This window comes from Actinia tenebrosa, unplaced genomic scaffold (assembly GCF_029948245.1).
Source record: "Actinia tenebrosa isolate PJP-AT-01 unplaced genomic scaffold, QUT_ActTen_1.0 PGA_scaffold5__44_contigs__length_20552954, whole genome shotgun sequence".
NCBI lineage: Eukaryota > Metazoa > Cnidaria > Anthozoa > Actiniaria > Actiniidae > Actinia > Actinia tenebrosa.
The window spans coordinates 14,966,182-14,986,541 of record NW_028292582.1 but is presented as its reverse complement, the minus strand read 5'-3'; the positions used below and the strand labels follow the sequence as shown (position 1 = coordinate 14,986,541).

The following is a 20,360-nucleotide window of genomic DNA, read 5'->3' as shown; positions in this document are numbered from 1 at the left end:
ATTTCGAGATTTTTAGATAAGATCACATTCTGATGTTCAAATGTTTGATGGAGTGTACAACACGAGTGTACAAAAAAGAAGAAGAAGAAGAAGAAGAAGAAGAAGAAGAAAAAAAAAAAAAACTCGCAAAAGAACAGGTCACCCATCCAGGTGCTAACTTCGCTCAACCGGACTTGAGTCAGTGTCATGGAAGCCCACGTTTTTTCCACTGGACCACGTCTTCCAGTTGAATCAGCATAACAATAGTCGTGAAAAAAATTTACCGGATAGACCAGACTTTTTAACATAATATTTTCAACCGATTCCGTGCGTGGCAGAGATGCAAGGGATTAGCCGATATGGTCTGGGGGCCGGCTGGTCTCTCCCCTGATACTTCGGCTAGAACATTTTCTTGCGTAATTCGTACACCCAAGGGCAGAAGGATTTAATCGCCGTCAGGTCCGAAGTCCATACGACGCCTCAGCTCTGCGGATGTCTCGGGGGTATGGCAAAGTGGAGTCGTTCTTTTTTTGTTTTTTGTTTTAATTTCCATGTCTGTCAGTGGGTCGATCACCAACGTATCCAGATAAGACTTTCTATTTTTTTAAAGCAAATTATTATTTGGCAAGATGTCTTTTTAGAAGGAGTTACTACCCGATTCCTTTTCGCTCATATTCAGAATTAACATTTAAGGTCTACCAAGGTCTAAAAATGAAGCTAATGCGCACGCTCCATTATTTTAGCCCACGAAAGTGAACCCACGATGTGCGCGCGCACTAAAACTGAATGACCTTCAAAATTTTATTGAGTAGCCATACACGTTTTGAACTTCAAAAGGACAAAACTCCCAAATTTTGCTTTCCCGAAAGGGTACATCTGAAAAAAGAAGCTTTTGACAAAGTTTGAAAAAAATGACATGGGTTTTACTCGTAGAAAAAGCGGTGTGTTCACATTTTTTGCGATCGTTTTACACAAAAATTTCCAAGCACAAGACGAATAAAACGTTTTCCAAACCTTTTCACTTATATTTGTAAAAAGATGTATAATTTTACTTTTATTTAATTAAATCGTAGAAAATATTTATACAGACAAGAATCGATTATATCGTTCACCATTCCTGATATTTAAATTTTTTGGGATAGTCCCGAAAGAAAGTGGAGCCAAAATAGAACTTACCCACCCCTCCCAGGCAAAGTGTGACAAATAATATAGACATTTGAATGTCATATATATATACTTAGTTTTTAGATTATAGGAGACTATTAGTTGACAGGGGAGGCAGACTAAGAGAATTGAAGGGGATTTCTTTCCCTCTGACCAGTTCTTTGTTTATGGCTTCTTGTCTCCTCTCTTGTTGAAGCCAATAAAGCATCTCTGTTCGGTCATAGCGAAGCTTTTCAAGACATGATCGACCCTGGCGAAAGGAAAATAGAAATTTCAGCTTAATAAAACATTATTTCGTGCTATTTTTTGTTTTTGACAATTTAGAAATAATGTCTCTGTGCAAGTGCGTCAGTTGTTAAATATTACATCGGGGATTGTAATTGGAAAAGGGTCTATTGTTATTTAGGTGCTATTCACAATATTCTATGGATACAGTGGTATAGACCCCTTGCATGTGACGTCAAAGGAACTCAATTTGGAGGACAAAACAATAGAATTTAAATCTCATGAGAATTGGAAACTTATTGTTATGTCCTCCAAATCGAGCTGCATTCCGAAGTGCTGCAAGAGGTCTATTCTGTGATTGAGGGGACAATCGGTTAGAGTTGGCATGACAATGCATTGTGGGACTGTTTTACGAGATGAAATAGACGCCATCTTGAAAATATGTCCCCTAAAACAGCCCCACAATACACTGCAAAGCCAACTCGACCCAGTTTTTCCCTCGACCTCGGAATAGCTAATCGAGCGTACACCTTGTGTGTCCGCTCAATAGAGGTTTGTTTTACGGTAAATCTAGGAAGAAAATTTCCGGACTGTACTTAAAAGAGCATCTATATTGCATCCGAACTGAGTACTAATATATTTCCTTTCGTGGGAATGTAGAGCGGATTTCACGACTGTAAAACAATTCTTATTAATGAAGGAGTTGTGCGGTAATTTTGACCGTGCCGTATCCAAACATTTTCATTGGATGGGTAGTGAATGCGGCCTGTGATTGGTTCAACAGTCTACTCTATAGCCGGAAGTAGTAAAAAATTACCTGGAATGTGACATCATCTTTGAACTGTTTCTTCACTAGAGTTACGGTGCGCTTCATTTCACGATCAAGGTCAACTAATTTCTGTCAACAAAAATAGGGACATATTTATTGAAATCAGTAGACAATTCATAAGGAGGGGGAGGAAGAAAACGATCCAAGTTATTTGACAAGAGATATCATTTAACAAAGGAGAAAATTGACATGAAATCCCATGACTGACTTAAAACCCTTTTACTTTGTCGTCATACCTTGTTAAATGCGTCTCGTATTTTCGCCTCTCGTATTCTTGACAGTGAAGTCCTTCCTGCTCCTATTGATAGAATAAATAAATACCAGTTTTACGTTTTTGTTTCTCTCATTTCCTGCTTCTTCTTCTTTTCTTCTTCTTTTTTGTATCAATGGCGGAAAAAAGTAGGTTGCTTTGACTCTAAAAAAACCCTCGAGACGAGGGAAAGACCTAACAAATTCTACTCACATGTGAAGCAGAGTCCAGGAATCAAACCTTAGATTCCAGGGTTGAGAGGCGAATATGTTACTGCTACGCCACCCGACACGTGTGATGAAAAACGCACTGCACATGCTCGGAAATTTGTCGGGGAATTTGCAGACGCGTCGTGTTTACAAAAAAACATCGAAGATTTACCGGCGTTTTGTATTACAGTATGCGACTTTCTCTCGTATTATTTGTCAGGGAAAGAAAACAACTATAGTAATGTGTTAGGGGAAAACAAGCAGTAATTTTCCACAAACGGTCTTAACTTTAAAGAGTTACCAAAGCTGGTAAATCTCCAATGGTTTTATTTGTAAACACGACGCCTCTGCAAATTTCCTGCCGAACTTTCGAGCATGCGCAGTGCGTTTTTACCCGTGTCACGCCACCCTTGATTCCCAGTAAACCCCCAACAAACACAAAAAGTATTTAGTTTCCTTTTTTATAAATAATGGTTTATATTATTAGTATCGACAGTTACCTCTCTCAAAAAAGCGATTCGGATCTGAAGCTTTTCTCTCGAAGTCTTCCAGTTTCGTCAACAGGCTTTCTCGTTGTAAAACTGCCTCTGTAGCAACTTCCCAAGCACTGAGAGCCTGGTGAAGAGAAAGAGCTTTATAAGAGCGCTTTTAATTTTTTATCCTAGAAATGGATTCCCATAAGAATGGTTATCGTATGAGTGGGAAACGTACGGAACTGGCTTACAGCAAGTACACGGTACGACATGCTTTATCATTGTAATGGCTTTCCGTAGGAATGGTTATCATTTAAAATTGAAACGTACGGTACTGACTTACAGAAAATACAAATGGCATTATTTCTGGGGATTTCAGCTGGAAATATCACGACATGCGGCACGGTCACGGTACGTACTGACATCTGTTTAACCAAACACAGAGCTTGAGATCCCCATTCATCCAATGAGAATCCTCACACACAGAACCATCAACGGCACGACACGGCACGTCCGTATCGTGACTTTTTACGAAGACATACGAAAACTAGGTTCTATTGATTGGAACAGTTCGTGTACTCACATTTAATAGGTTATTTTTGTATGGTTCGCTGCTGTATTTGATGGCCATATCTAGTCGCTGTACGTCTGGCATACATAACAACGTCCACAGCCGCTCTAGTCTATCCTGAAGATCTACCACTTGCTCCTGATAAAAACACAATATCATTAGAGAGAATATATTAGACAGATTACTTTGAATTTTGCATTACATTGAAGCTTATGCGTTATAGTCGTGCCCTGACTTTGTCTAAGATATCTTTAAAAATTGAATAATAATAATAATAATGATGATGATTGATGATGATGATGATATCATTATTACTATTATCATTATTATTATTATTATCATTATTATTATTATCATTATTATTAGTTACCAACTGCCTCCTCGCTCTTGCAACTTGTGTAATGATACTAACCAATGATTGAAGATCAAGAAATAATAATTTTAAGCTGTTCTTTTAAAGCGTCATTTTCCCTTCTTAAAGACTCTAAGTTGTCTCCCATATTAGTTCAAATTTATTTTTTAAACCAAAATTTACAAGTCCGTACTCCGTGACGACCAGCATTTCCATCCACATATATATACTTATTTACCTTACTCATTTCAGATCTTGTTTGTACAGTAGTTGCAACGGATCGTCTATCCAGAACGCGAGATGCTCTAGACGAAGGGTCTCCTTTAGATGACTTGAATGATCGCTTGTCCGCGGACACGCTGCTGACTTGGGAGACTGGTGTCGAGCCACGCCGTTCAGAGCTAGAGCTCTGATCTACTACGATATTTTCCAAGCTGGAGAGTAATTCTTCGTCTAATGACAGAATAATACAAAATAGGAAGAACGTAAAAAATTATTTTATTTATTTATCCAGCTTATCTATCCACTCTGGACGGAACGTTTGGTTTCTTCGACTACTAACAATTAGTAAAAATACACAGGTGATTATTGAAAATCTCGCGCGCTGATTGGTCGAGAAACTCACACTATCACACGATAATCACCTCCAGCGATAATCCAAAATGGCGGCCATCCCCTTTGTTGCCGCTACAGGAAAAAAATGTCTTTTATCTTCTTTTTCTATTTTCTTTTTTTCTTTTTGAAAGAATCACCTGTGTATTCATACTAAAACAATTATTTGTCTCAGTCTCAGTGAATATCCGTCTCAATATTAAGGTCATTGTTCTTGACGAGAATAAGAAGCAGAAACACAAGACATTCTTAGCTATTCTTGGATATTGGAATGATCTACCTCCTATTGCTTTTCGCCTATTGCCTATCGCCTTTGGCTAGGACAACGTTTTTTGAATTAGGTGCATGATCATTGATGTGTTACGGATGGTATTGCTGGACTAACCTTCAACTTCAGGGTCTTGTCCAAGGCCACCAAGAAGCACTGCATTAACATTCCAAACACCAGATGTAAATTCTGTCTTCTGGTGTTTGAGTTCTGTTACTTTCTTTTCTCGTTCCCTTGAAAATTAGGTGATTTAATAATATCAGATATATTGGCGTTCATCAGTACACAGTGCTCCATCTTTGTATTACCACATAAACGACATGGTATTACTGGTGCTAATCAACAATTATACCCGAAACGCGGATGGTCTACGAGTCAAGAACAAGGTGTCTACTTGTTTTAGTCTAAACCTACTAATCGGTCAAATGAATGGACAAAAAAAATATTGAAATCATTTTGAAAACGCGAGTTAGCCGCCATTGTTTGGGTTTTCAAAACCAGCTCTTTTTGCTTCTAATGCATGGTCTATAACTTATAGACCACTAGTAGCTCAGCCAATCAGAGCGCGGGGTTTGTGATAGACCGCTATTAGGTTATGGTCTATTTGTACCTGTTCAAGAGCATCTGTACAGTGTCAGGTCTATTCTCTTCCAGTAACTCTTCATCAAAATCACGATCAGCGTCATAGAGATGAAATATCACCGACAAAAAATCATTTTCCTGAGAAAAAGAAGACAAACAATAAAGAAGCTGTTGGGAGTTCAATGGAATAAAAATTGATGTTGGATCTTGGATCAACTTCATATTGTGCCGACCAGGGTTTTTTAAGATCTGATACAGCCTTCCGCTGGACCTGAGGAGGGTACAGGACTTAACAAGATTCAAGCCTGGACTTAAAAAGCATTTTAGATCTCGCTAAAAACTAACCCTGTGTGCCATGCAATACTACATGTTTAGTGTTTTAATCTTAGTACTTTGTAACTTTAATTTTTGTATTCTGTACTACATTTTCTGTCTGTAAGTTTATTTTAAACAGAGCCCCATTAAAACCAGCTTTGCTGAGCTGGGCACCTCTGTATTCTTCGTTTGCACATGACGTCATAGTCGCCATGTTGAATTCTTTTGTTATATCATCCAACATGGCCGCCGTGTCTTTTGTTACCTCACTCCTTTGGGAATGATTGAAAAGCAGCAATAAAAAATGTTGATAGATAAATAGATAGATCGGAGAAGCTCAAGAAACTGAGCAAAATCCTCCGGCTTGAACTACCATGATATTCTATGACTTCAAAAATTAATGAAAACCTGCCAGGACTCTCCGGCTAGTTCATGATCTTCTCATATTATTTAAAAGCTTAATGAGAACCCTTGCTACCCCTTCATTCTTATGCATTTCGCAGAAGAAACTAACCTGAGTAGAGATGTATTTAAGATAATCGTCATAGGTTATAGTAGATCTCCACCAAGCCAACCAGGAGTTATAGGACTTGCTACCAGTCTCCTCTCGGTTACCTATCTTGGCCTGGAATAAAACAAGAGAGCTGGATCAGATAAGAAGATATAACTAGCTAAAAACTAGTGTGAGCTGCGTCGGTGTTTCTAATGAAACAGTAATGATAAAAAGGTAAATTTTACACCGTTAAAAGATGAAAAAACTTACTGACGTTTCGGACGCTAGTCCTTCGTCGGAGTAAAAAAAAAAAGCGACGAAGGGCTAGCGTCCGAAACGTCAGTAAGTTTTTTCATCTTTTAACGGTGTAAAATTTACCTTTTTATCATTACTGGATCAGATAAGGGCAAGAATGTATACAGGATGGCGATGCTCTAGATATATGGTTCTAGTTTGTGCTCTAGTGATGGTTTTCGATCATTCACAAGGGAGGGAAACAACGAAAGACACGGCGGCCATGTTGTTTGATATAACAAAATAATAGAGGTTTTGCACCACAACGTGACGGCAGCCATGTTAGATGGCAGGAACAATACAATCGTTTTACATGAGAAAGAATTCAATTCCCGAAAGCACAGGGATTTTATTGTTCTGCCATCTAACTACAGGCAGTCCAAGCTGGATTATGGCGCCGGCAAGTGATGGTGCAAAACCTCTATTCATTGAAAACTATTTTGCTAAATTCAACAAAGATGGCGGCTATGACATCATGTGCAAACCAAGAATTAATACCTGTAAGATATCTTCTCTTCCCAAGCCTCCAAACTTTGGACTACAAGGACAGACAGACAGACAGACAGACACTTTAGTATGGTAGATACTTTATAGGGGGTATTCAGGTAACATTTACTGGGTGGTCTTGCATCTGGCTTTTTGCCCACTTTTCATTCCCTAGAGTATCATTTCTTTGTTTAACGGTTGCGTATGAGAAGACACAAGAATATGGATACGACTCAAACAAAGAATCTTATTCTCAAGAGAATGACACGTGGTCTGAAATGGAAAAACCATACGCCTAGGTGATTGAAGTGACTTCCATTACTTGAAAATGTGGGGAATAGCAAATGAAAATATTCTTAATGGGACAGACCAATTAAAAAATTCTAGGTTTACCCAAGCTTGTAGCTGTAGCCAAGCTAAAGAAGACTATTGCATAATTAGACGTTTATTATTTCCAAAGCTTTACCAGTAAAGAAAAATAAGAACTCAAGGGAATGACACGTGGTCTGAAATGGGAAAACATTACGGTCAAGCTAAAAAGGTCTATTGAATAACTGAATGTTTAATTATTTCCTAAGCTTTACCAGTAAATAAAAATAAGAACTTAAGGGAATGACACGTGGTCTCATGTGGGAAAACAGTACACAGCTAAGAACACGCAAACCCGTCAAAGCACATTGACCAAAGATGTCTAACCTGTTTCTCCAGTTATCTGCACCGTCATTCCCCCAAGGTGGCTTGTTGTTTCCCCGTAAGTTTTCGTTAATGATTCGCTCGCTCCTTGGTTTGAGGAGAGTAGAAGACGAGGTACAACAAGACATGTCAATGTTGGTAGCTGCATTTTGCACGTATGAATCCTGTACATGAAATACAAGATAGAAAGAAGATCACGGCACGGTTACGGTAAGGATAGACATCCTTAGTTGAACCAATGACAGCTCGCGATATTATAGGTGGATGGTCTACGCAGAATTTTGATTGGTAGACATAAAAATAGCTCTGATTGGTGCATAAGGAATTGAAGCTGCATAAGAAAAGACAAATTATGACTGGTAGACCTTAAAAGGTTTTCCTTACCTTATCAAAGAGTAAGTGATCTGTGTTCATGGTTCTGATGACCTCTTGGTACACCTCTTTGATCTCCTCACCAATGAACAGATTTCTATCCAGCCATTTTACAGTTACAGCATCGATCTAAACAAGAGAACAAATAGCATATGATATAATATTATATTATACCAATGATCACACGCACGTATGACAGACAGCAGTAAGCGAAAGAAGGCACGAAAGAGCAACTAACTTGAAAACAAGCAACTAGTTTCCAGCCTGTTATGATTTCCATCAAGGCAGTAGCAGCAGCAAAGACAACAGTAGCAACAGCAACAGTAGCAATAGCAGCAGAAATAACAACAACTGCAACAACAACAAAAACAATAGAGGAGCAGCAGTAGCAACAACAGGGGCAGCAGTAGTAGCAACAACAGCAGAAATATCAACAGCACAGCAACAGCAGCAGCAGCAACAACAACGATAGCAGCAACAACAAAAGCAGCAGCAACAACAAAAGCAGCAGCAACAACAGCAGCAGCAGAAATAGCAACAGCAACAATAGCAACAACAACAACAGCAACAAGAAAGCAGCAGTAACAACAACAGCAGCAACAACAACAACAGCAGCAGCAGTAGCAACAAGCGAAGACAGATAATGAAAAACTATACCCATTAATAGAAGTAGTATTTGAATATAATACCTCTGAGGTGAGATCATTGTAGACGGTAGGATATCGGGTCAGAGCCACAGATGACTTGTTCACTCTGTTAGACACCCGGACGTCTGAGGTACGGACCACTGACTGTGATAGAAGACAATAATGATTGGTTAATACAAGATGTCAGATCAGTAATGGTGGTGTTGACTGAATGATGACTGGTGATGACTAGGACGGTGATGATAGAGATGATGGTCATGGTGATGGTCATGATGATGATGGTCATGATGATAGTGATGATAATGGTGAAGATGAAGACAGTGATGATGGTCATGATGATAGTGATGATGATGGTAAAGATGAAGACAGTGATGATGGTTATGGTGATGGTGATGAAGGTTGTGATGATGATGGTGATGATATGATGAAGGTGGTGGTGATGGTGATGATGATTATGGTGATAATGATGATGATAATATAGTGGTGACAATGGTAATGGTGTAGTTGATGATGATTGTGACAATGATGAAGATGGATGGCGATGATGATGACAGTGATGACTGATAATGAAGGGTTTTTATTATTACCTTGTCTGGTAGTCTTAGAGAAACTACTGCTGGCTGAGGGTGCTGTCAAATAATATCAAAAAATAGTATAATCATTCAATGAAAGAAATATTCCAAAAACGTTTATGAAAGTAAGGAGAAGTGATAAAAGGGAAACCAAAATTAAATGAAAAACAATAAGTAAATATAAAGAAAATATAGAAAAAGGAAAATAAGGAAAATAAGAGGAAAAAGGAAAAATTGAAATCTTCTCACCTCTTCACCGGTAAACTCTGTTATGCTAAAATACAAACAAAGGAATATTTAAAATGTTTTATTATTTTTCATTTATTTATTTATTTATTATTCATTCGTTCGTTCGTTCGTTCGTTCGTTCGTTCGTTCGTTCGTTCGTTCGTTCGTTCGTTCGTTCGTTCGTTCGTTCGTTCGTTCGCCCACCCATTCACCCACCCATCCATCCATTTACACACCCACCACCTCACCCACCTATCCTCTTTTCCTTCTTTTCCTCCCTCAACTCATTCATTCAATCAGGTTTTACTTCTTTCATTTGCCCAGTAACTCACCTATCATCTATTACATTAGGATCCATAGCAACAGAGGATGCCTTGGATGAACCAATCACTGATCCTGTCTCACTACTCATGTCATCTTCTTTATTATCCTTCAGGGAGTGGTCTTCTATCTTCTTTGCTTTCTTACTACTGTGATAAGCCAATGCCTGCCAATGACGACACTGGTTAAGAATGCTTATGAGTGGTTAAGGATGCTTGTGATGGCGGTGATGATGGTGGTGGTGTAAGTGATTGTGATTGTTCTGACCCTTTGAGCCTTTATTTAGAGACGATGACACATGACAGTTGCCAGCTTAGCAATTTACAAACTTGCAGGCCTCTGTATGTTTAATTTAACGTCTCTAAGTGAGACAGGACCGCCATTTTACATCTGAGCCTCTTGGGATGTCTGAAAGCTGATGTCAACATTGATTTCTTCGAATCAAGTTCACAATTCACTACTCTTAAAAATACCATAATTTTCAGAATGTGCAGCTTAAGCCTCATAGAAAATAAAAGCAGAAATCAGAACAACAAAGCAAGCAACTCCTGAATTCAAAGCTAAGCTAACACATTTTAGAAATTATGGTATTTTAAAGAGTTGTGAATAGAGCCTTTTGATTTGAGGTGCAAACATTACCTGAAGGAGAGGTGGTAGATTGCCATTTTCTTTCTCATCATTGCAGTCTTCAAACTATAAAGAATAAATCATAAATGAAAACTCAAATAATGAATGATTGAATGTTAATGATGATAGGAAATTGCTGTCACTTTAGACTAAATTAGCTTGATTCAGCCAATTGACACCAAGCAATAGAATACTCTCTGTTTGATTAAGCACATGACGGGCAGTGGTTGCCTATCATCATAGGCTGGTAATGAGATTCATGAGATTCATTCAGCTGATTGATACCAAGCAATAGAATACAATCTGGTTGATAGCACATGACAGGCAGTGTTTCTTGTCATTGTAGGCTGATAATGAGATCAATTTAGCTGATTGATAACAGACAATAGAATACCAGCACTCTCTGGTTGATAGCAGGATAATTGTTTGAGTGTCATTACAGACTACTTTAATAATGAGATTCACTGATTGATAATTGATTGATTGATTGATTGATTGATGTTTGATTGAAAATTCTTCATTGTTGTATACTAACCAATGGAGGTCCAGCTCTAGATGTGAGAAGTCTGTTCAAGTCATATGCTGCATACTGACTGGAGCCTTTTCTGTAAAAATAATAATAATAATAATGTGTTTACAAAACTGTAATGATGAAAAGGTAAATTATACACCGTGAAAAGATGAAAAAACTTACTGACGTTTCGGACGCTAGTCCTTCGTCGGACTTCCTCTTTTACTTCGACGAAGGACTAGCGTCCGAAACGTCAGTAAGTTTTTTCATCTTTTCACGGTGTATAATTTACCTTTTCATCATTACTGTTTCATTAGAAACACCGACGCAGCTCACACTAGTTTTTAGCTAGTTATATCTTTTGTTTACAAAACTGTTGAAGGTGTTTCAATACTGACTTTCTTTAGCATACATACATTGGTTCTTTGGTTGTTGCATCTTCAGATTCTACTTGGTCTTCATAGGGACGAGCTTCCTGAAAGATCAATTCAAGTGATTGGTATACAGCTAGATTAAGTGAATAATGATGAACATTGTAATGATGATGATTATGATGCCATTGGAAATTAATAATGGATGGTGATAAGATGTCTGTGGTAATGAAGATGGCAATCATAGCTGACGGCGTTAAAGTAATGATGAAAAATAAAATTAATCCAACAGTTTATAAAGCAGAGCTAATGACTCCAGCCCTTAATTATTAGCTATTCCAAGATTCAGGAAAAAATGGGGCCAAGTTAGCATTGCAGTGCATTGTGGGATTGATTGAGGGGATATATTTCCAGTCCCATAATGCACTGCAATCCCAACTCATACATCAACAAAATATATAATCCTATATATTGACCCTATCTTTATGTTTATTACCTGAAGCTTGTCCACACTGTTAGATCTAACGAAACCATTTTCAGCTGTAAGAAAATTATTTATAAAATACTTAATCATTTTATATAAAAGAAAATCAAAGAATACCCTAAATTGTCATTTGTATGGGTGAATAAGATAAAAATACAGCCCAGCCCAAGATATGTCTACCCTAACCTCCCCTCCCCTCTTCTCCCCTTCCCTCCCCTCTTCTCCCCTTCCCTCCCCTCCCTCCCCCTTAATCCCTTGGCCCTCTAGTGGACTTGAGGTAAGAATCTGTTTAGAAATTAAAAAGTATTGAGTAGTATTGGATACCTATGATATCTTCTCTCAGGATTCCAAGTTCATCCAGTAACGACTCTCCTACTGGTAGATATGGTGCGGATGGACACTTCTAGAACATGTGAAATTAATATGAATTTAAAATAGAGCATGCTGGCTGTATCTTGGAGTAAAATAAAAGTGTTAGCCTAAAAAGAAGACTGTTTTAAATGAGTTACTTGCAGACATTATAGCGAAATTTCAATCAATTGGTCAGTGCAGTTATTTAGTCAGCTGTCTGCCAATCATTTGGTCAGTCAGTGATCAGTCTCTCTGTCAATAATTCAGATACTCAATCTATCTGTCTTACTGTCTGTCAGTAAATGGTTATTTAGGTACCGTTCATTTTTTATCAGGGAGGTGGGGGGGGGGCAATGGAATTCCAGTAAGAGCCCATACAAGAAAAACTAGCCCCCCCTCTATACTCCTGTTGACATCTGCTGGTCCCCCTCATTTTCTATACCTGAATGGCCCCTCCTTTTTAAATTGATTCTTCTACATGTGGCACCCCTCTATAAGCTGGATTTTTTTACATCCCCCTCCAGATTTCCACTGGCCCCCCCCTCCCTGATAAAAAATGAACGGTCCCTTAGTAAGCCAGTCAACATGGTCTATCAAATCATCATGCAACATTAAAGCACTAGATTACCTTTTCCAGAAAGAAATAATCCTCTGTATTTTTAGAACTGGTGAAAATAAGAGACATTTGAGTAATAAATTATTAATAATCAGTTTTCAATCACCATTTTATCTGCAATGCTTAGCAGAAAGCATGTGCTTGACCCCTGATTAACCTTCCTGTGCTGTGCACCCGCACATACACCCGTGAACCGCTGGTCAGCAGCTATGCATCGACTTTAACTTTGCCTAAATTACGATATGCTTCAAATTGAAAGACAGTACTACTACTGCAGCAAGAGGTGCCACCTTAAAGACTAGTAACAAATACTAATGGTTTGCAGCTATTTCCAAGAGAGGCCATGTATTGGCAGATCCAGGATGATTTTAAGGGGATTAACTTAGAAAGGCACCACAGTGTCCTTTTTAGGTCTTACCTAATATTCTTTTTATTCTTTTTATTTTCCACTCCAAAATCTAGTCCCCCCCCCTGCACATGCCCCCCTGAATCAGTTAGTGGTATTAACAAAATGAGAAATCTTTTTTTAAAAATACAACCAACATCTATTGGCAGTGATAAAGTTACTTGCAAATAGAGAATACTGTACTTACACTTCAAGGTCCTTTTCAATTCCACTTTGCATAGTTCCTGCAACTATTTCAAAGGTCCTTTATTTAATATAATTATATAGTATGAGTGGCCGTGTAGTATACAATATATGAACTCAAGGCGTAGCCGAGAAGTTATATATTGTATACAACATGGACATGAATATTGTACATTGCTTAACGACTCAGTCTAGGTTAGTTCCTTTGTGTTTCACTAAAATTTTCAAGATAAAAGTGAATCTAGCCAAGAAAATCCATCTTAAAGTTTATGCAAATGAACATGATTCTGCATCAGAATTATAAAACTCTTCATGTTCATGATTTCTATTGTGTTTTGTTGGTCTGGCAGTGCTGTGACCTGGACGTAACAAGTCTATGCCTTGTTCATAACGTATTCTGTGCATTTGATTGGATACAGAGTAAATTCTCAAGCAATGTGATTGTCTGGTGTATTCCTTTGCTGTGTCACATCCGTGTTCATGCCATGAGCTTTTCAAAGTCATACAAAAACTGCTCTAGAAATACCAAGGTGTTAATTATATTCCCTGTTCTAGAGGACCTCTTTAGGTTGGATTAAATAATTTCCCATTTCATTATCATATCACGTGTCATTCTCTAGAGTATTATTTCTTTGTTTAATGATTGCACATGAGAATAAGACACATGAATATGGAGACAACTCAAACAACGAAATGCTATTCTCAAGAGAATCACACATGGTTTGAAATAGGAAACCTTGCACTCACTGTGCACTAAAGCTAAAGAAATCTGTACTTTAATTTACTTTTTAAATGCGTTTCAAATGAATAATTAATGAGCATTTAAACCTTCAAATCCATCACATGCACGGATCTTTATACCTGATAATAGCTCAACATGGATATCTTTATATAATGATTTTGAGCATGTCACGAATAAGGACCCTAAAAGCTCATTAATTATTCATGCATTTTTGAAGTTGTTCAATAAACTGGCAGATCGTGTTTTATCAGGTCTAAAATACTCCTGGATCATTTATTAAACTATACATAATTCATATTTATCACAGTCATTTACCAGAGGGTGGTTTTCTCTTTGCTACAGCTTCATATGGGATCATCCTGTAATAGTTTTCAGCATCCACAATTGGCATTTGCTTCTGAAGCTGTTTTTAAACAGAAAAAGAAAAATTAACAATCCCAGCAAGGGTGGATCCAGGGGGGCAAAGGTGGGCTGAAGCCACCCCCCAGCAGAAAAAAACAAAACAAAAAAAACTGAAGAATTAGATGCTTTTTTTAATTTTTTTCCGTTGTGTTGACGGAAGAAACTCAATTACCCCCCCCCCCCCCTCCTTAAATCTTGCCCTGGTTTAAAACTAAATGCTGCTGGACATACTGGTACGTACCCTGAAGGATCTACCGTCGATAAAGTTAATATCTACCCCTATAGCGAATATTAAGGATTACCCCCCCCCCCCCCCTGGGGATTGATAGCAGCAAAATCAACACAAATTTCAACACGAGATGGGAGAATTGAATGTGAAATTAACTTACATCATTTAATTCATTTTCCATTTTTCGCTGTAATGCTTCTTCCTTTGATAGGCGGAGTTTGGCCCTTTCTTCCTCTTGTCGAACCTAATAAGCAAGAATTGGTGGTGGTGAAGTGAGGTACTTGCAAGAATGTTAAATTGTCATTTAATTATAAATATAATAATGATATTAATAATAATAATATATAATAATAAGATTAACAGTGGATTCCACAGAGTTAGTTTATAAATAGTCAAGATTTAGTTCCATTAAACACACTTGATAATGAGGTCAGCATCATGACCTCGAAATGTCGTGGGTTACTGCCTGTATCGTTTCTTATATTATTAATCTCAAAATCCTTATTGTTCTTAGCTACCATCTGACCATTCCAGCCACTAGACACTTACTACTAAAGGCTTGTATGTCTTTGGTACTGGACCTACACCACCAGTAAATTTGAATTGAGATAGCTTTATGCTTGAGATGGTACTGCCATCTGATGGGGCTTTCATGTCCATCGCTAGATTCCTACGTATACTGAGTACATTGAAGCTGTGAAGGAAATAATTCATAGACATTTTCAATAGCTGGCTCTGAAATATCTTATTTATGATTACAAATGAAGACACTTGTGTCTAAAGTCTGGTTTACAAGAATAACACAAAAGCAAATGCTAACTCAAACAGGGTGCACACTTTTAAACACGCTAGTGTTTACTAGCCATCATCTACATACTTTTACAAGGTACTACAACTACATGTAGCTTGTTAACATCAAAAACATTTTTGCTCTTGTGTTTTGCACTTGTGTTATTATAGTTTGCACATAATTTTGCTTGCAAATTTTGCATTATTGTAGTCCACAGGTACTTTTGCTTGCCTTTGAATTTTTTCTGGTTCACATGTAAAAGATGCTAACGAAAATGCAAATGCAAGCACAAGAAAATGAAAAAACTTCCATTCCATGTATTATATATTGTTGCTGTATTTCACATGTAATTTTGCTTGTGCTTGCATTTGAGTTGCTTGTGTGAACCAGGCAAATTTTGATCTCACTGCTAAATGTACATGACATGACCCATGTTAACCACACTACCATTAATTACTGCATTAATACCTTTTATTTGCTTCCAATGCTAACTGTGTCTTGAGACGACTCATGTTAGCAATACCACTAAACACACCACGACTATTAAGCCCTAACATGAAAGCAACAGAAACAAATAATTGATATCAGATATTACAATTTTGTAATTCTTGATTCTTTGACTAATAAATTTACAAAGGAAGAGAAACTCTAGATGACAATGCTGAGCAGATGTATATATATTGTATTTATATATTATATAAATCATATGATGTGCTCCAGAAAATATCCATAATCCCCCCCCCCCCCCCCCCCATGGGGGAATTCGTAAATGGACCCCACTAACCCCAGGAACTTCGAATTTTCTTCCATACAAATTTTTGTTCTCCCTCCCCTCCAGAATTTCCAATTTCTTTATAGTAGGTGGGATATGGATATTTTCGGGAACTACAGAATTCTATATATTTACTAGATTGGGGAATAATACAGCAAATTTATGTATAGCTTTATAGTTAGTAACTATACCATATTTTTACCATATAAATTTTTGCCATACTTTAACTGCCTGTTTTGATTGGATGAACACATGAAAACAATGTGGAGAACCATATCATATTCAATCCAAGAACTGTTCTTAACTTACTTATGCATTTTAATTTCCCTCTTCCGTCCCATTATCTTTAATTGAATTACCTATGAATAGGTTGCAGAAAATTTCATTAACCCCCTCGGGTTGTATTTCTGCACTCTACCACGATTCTTTGTCTTTTTTACTAGCATCAATAGCTATGTGAATATATGGAAAAAATAAACCTTGAACCTTGAACCTTGAATAAGAAGGTAGCACTACTATTATATGTCCAGACATTGAAAAGTTATTATCTATAGCCCCTGAAATGTATTGAATGACTTACGTTGTGCTTTGTCCAGAAATTTAACAAATAATCCTTGAGCCAGGGTGACAATTTCAATGGCAAGACGTCTACAGCAGAAAATAATTATTACAGTATTAATCTCAAAATAAATTAATTGATGCAATAAAGGTGGGGTCTTTGGTTTACCAATGTAATATGATCTTACCTTTGTAGTTCCATGTTTTGGTGGGTTGTCTGGAATTGAATACCAAGAAATTAAAAGTTTAGCTGGTTACAAGCATTCATTGCTTTTTAACATACCATTAATTATCCATAGTTATATCCATAATAAAAAATTATCCAAATAATTATACTTCACTTCTTCTAAACTTAACCATGCCACAGAATCAGAATTAGGTGAAATAATTCAAAATTTCCTTTAACAAAGTTTGGAAATGCTTTGTTTTCTGAAAGATAGTTTTTATGTTCCAAAGAAAAGTTGAACCAAAAATCTTTGTTGACCTCTGTGACTGAGTATGTGTGCACGACCAAGTGTTTTTGTGCTCCATCTAATTATTTTTTAAGGTAGCCAATCAGATCATGTGTTATATCATGCTACATGTTATAATTAATATTAATAGTAAACTTACCAGGAAAGGATCAGGTGGCATTCTTTTCATATCTCCCCAGATATTATTGATTTCATTCATAATAACTCCTATCTGAAAATTAAAAAATATATACATATTGCAGTCATAACAAGTTAGAGCTGAATTTCTTAAAAAATGAGCAAAATATTTATACTGTATTTATTGCCAACATCAGCACCAAAAAATAAACGTAGACTCTTGAACTCTGAAACAACCTTTAGACTGAGTGATCCGAGTCAAGACACAAAGCTAACTCACAGATCAAACCATCAACACATCTGACAGACAGCTGATCAAACCCTGAAACAACATCTCAGGGTTGATCTAAGTCAGGCCACATCTTACTCTGATGAAATTGTAATTAAGTTTCACTGACATCACTGCCACTATCATTATCACCACCAGACATCATTATCATCATCATCATCATCATGCTCATCGCAATCATTGTAAACATCATCATTGATCAACAACTTACAAGTTCTTGTTGATCATTCACAGTCAGTCCAGGAATAACGTCTTTTGGTGTCAGACGTGGGCGTATCAGCTTAGCAAAAGCACTGAATGTAGTTGGAGGTCCTTTTATAGCTTCCTGTAAATCAAAACCACAAAAGCTTATTTTAAAAAAAGCAACACACATTCACACATCACAACAGAGAGCAAAAAAAAAACTTCAATATTTACTATTTTACATACTTCTACTGGAGTTAAGGGTCTTTCAACGTCTGGATTTTCATTTCCGACCTCTGTGAGATAAACGTAGAAGCGTAAAATTAAGTTAAAGTTGGTGAATGGTCTAAATAATTGAAAAACGCTTCCATGACTTGTCTACTCATAGAAGATATTTACCCGGGTTGTCTTCAGCATCGTAAAGGCTCAAGGGACCAGCCAAACGAGAAAATCTATCGTGGAACTGTTTCTATGACATCGAGGAAAATAGATATATAAATTAAGATAGCAAAGAAAATAGAAAACTTCAAAAAGTCAAGACAAGAAGTCATTTTTACAAGTCAAAGTTGTCGTAATAAAAGTCAAAATTTACCGACGAAAATGGTAGATTTTCCAGCTGATAAATCCCACTGTTGGCAGTAGACATCATTAGTACACTTTTAGTAGCTTACCAATTGTATAATATCCATTATTTGTAGTTATTTTGGATCATAAAAATACAAATATGTACAGTTTACACAACCCAGTCAACAAGATGGCGCCTTACTGTTACTATGACAACGAAGCCCCTCGTAGACTGGATATGAGTTTGAGAAAGATTGAATTGGGCTACCTGTTATTTTTTACTCTCTCTCTCTCCCTCTCTCTCTCTCTCTCTTTCTCTCTCATTTTTGCTTAATTTTTTTCTTGCTTAATTTTCCTATTCTTTCCTTTAAACTTTTTTTCTTTACACATTCCTTTTTTCTTTTAGTTCCTTTCTTCCTTTTTATTCGTTCGTTCGTTCGTCCGTTCTTTCTTTCTTTCCCTAATTGACTCCGACGAAGGACTAACGTCCGAAACGTCAGTTCCTATTTTCACTACGGTGTAAGACTTATCAATCTACGATAACTGTTTCCCTAATTTAGTTCATTTTCATCATTTATAGTGCTCAATTTCTTTTACGATTTCTAACTTTTTTTACAAATATTCCGTGACCGATAAGATCTACCTCTCTCCAGGGGTTAGATTCCTTGTGGTCTTAAAAGGAGGTAAATGAACGTGAAACAGGCTCAAAACAATGACACTCCTAAAAGGCAGATACTCTGGAAACAACAGATAGCCTCCCTGAAAAAGGTTTATTTTATATCTCGAAAAAGTGTCAGCATTTCACAGGATATCGAAGGAATGAACAGAAATGACACTTGGTAGCTTCATCGCTACCTACCTAGATTTAATGAATGATCCCTACTCAAAGTCATATCGTAAAGTTCAAAGCGCTCAAACGGTGCTTTTCATAAAGAGATAGGAAACTAGCTACTTACACAAACACACACACACACCTGCAGATAAACTACGGCCGCTCTGGTGCAAAGCTTTTGATCGGCTATATATACTAAAAGTATCAATTTCGAAATAGAGACTTTGTATTAGTGGAGTAAAAGCATCTAAATATATCAAACTGGCGAATGGATCGTGCTGGGTTTTTTTTTTTAACGCCTTTTAATTCCATTTATTTTTTTCCATCGGATTTCAGGTTTGCGCATGCGCATGAAAGAATTCCATAGCAGCTGATTCTGTTCACTCGTACGTACGTCATAGGCGATTGACTTAAGACAGAAGAGTTTCGATGTTGTATCTTGGTACAAATCTTAAAAATAAATCATTAGAATTCACTCAGGTAGTTGGATTTTTGATGGACTCTTTGATAGCGCTGAGAAACAGCTATTTCGCGCTCTGTGAACATTTCAATTTCCCGACTTAAGGAACTAATTGATGTTGAAATCTTTACTAGGCTATTGTCGCTCTTCAAACACCGATGATAATGTTCCTATCAAGAGAAGGAACTGAATATGGATACTTTAGGAGCATGACCTGAAAATGATGAAAAGCCGAAGCCCTCAAAGCCGACTAACCAGTCGACTTTAATAATAGCGTTCCAAAATATCGAGGAAAAAGAGACTACTTTTTTTGGTGCTGTTATTTCATCTATGTTCAGTTCAGAATTGGATTTTATAGACACGGCGTAATTGGGTATACTGACAGCCATTCGTTGATAAGATCCAATCGTAACGACCAACCTATGCTGATTTTTATTTCAACCAATCACAATTTAAGACAAAAAC

The 20,360-nt window shown here is 37.1% G+C and overlaps 1 protein-coding gene across 1 annotated transcript; it reads right to left on the bottom strand.

Moving 5' to 3' along the window:
* Positions 1–983: 983 nt before the first annotated feature.
* Positions 984–18,792, bottom strand: LOC116299291 (coiled-coil domain-containing protein 87). The gene is made up of 34 exons (XM_031707921.2): positions 18,632–18,792; positions 18,439–18,508; positions 18,286–18,335; positions 18,068–18,181; positions 17,590–17,661; positions 17,166–17,194; positions 17,000–17,067; positions 16,116–16,197; positions 15,407–15,551; positions 15,018–15,101; positions 14,542–14,629; positions 13,489–13,531; positions 12,908–12,944; positions 12,253–12,331; positions 11,941–11,984; positions 11,490–11,548; positions 11,098–11,167; positions 10,575–10,628; positions 9,947–10,101; positions 9,636–9,660; positions 9,402–9,443; positions 8,857–8,958; positions 8,180–8,296; positions 7,799–7,959; positions 7,115–7,154; positions 6,344–6,454; positions 5,543–5,652; positions 5,050–5,165; positions 4,291–4,505; positions 3,713–3,838; positions 3,157–3,271; positions 2,434–2,495; positions 2,186–2,266; positions 984–1,393 (listed from the first exon to the last, which is right to left on the bottom strand). The coding sequence occupies exons 1-34, from the start codon at positions 18,686–18,688 to the stop codon at positions 1,229–1,231; spliced, it is 2,988 nt and encodes a 995-aa protein (XP_031563781.1). The 5' UTR covers positions 18,689–18,792; the 3' UTR covers positions 984–1,228.
* Between the last annotated feature and the right edge of the window lie 1,568 nt (positions 18,793–20,360).

Bases quoted from the DNA above. Each gene is read 5' to 3' on its own strand.
- LOC116299291 (XM_031707921.2), bottom strand. From the start codon at position 18,688: ATGATGTCTACTGCCAACAGTGGGATTTATCAGCTGGAAAATCTACCA. The intron at 11,985-12,252 runs GTATCCAATACT...ATTTTCTTACAG, and splicing joins CCTGAGAGAAGATATCATAG to CTGAAAATGGTTTCGTTAGA. The intron at 11,168-11,489 runs GTATGTATGCTA...TTATTTTTACAG, and splicing joins GCAACAACCAAAGAACCAAT to AAAAGGCTCCAGTCAGTATG.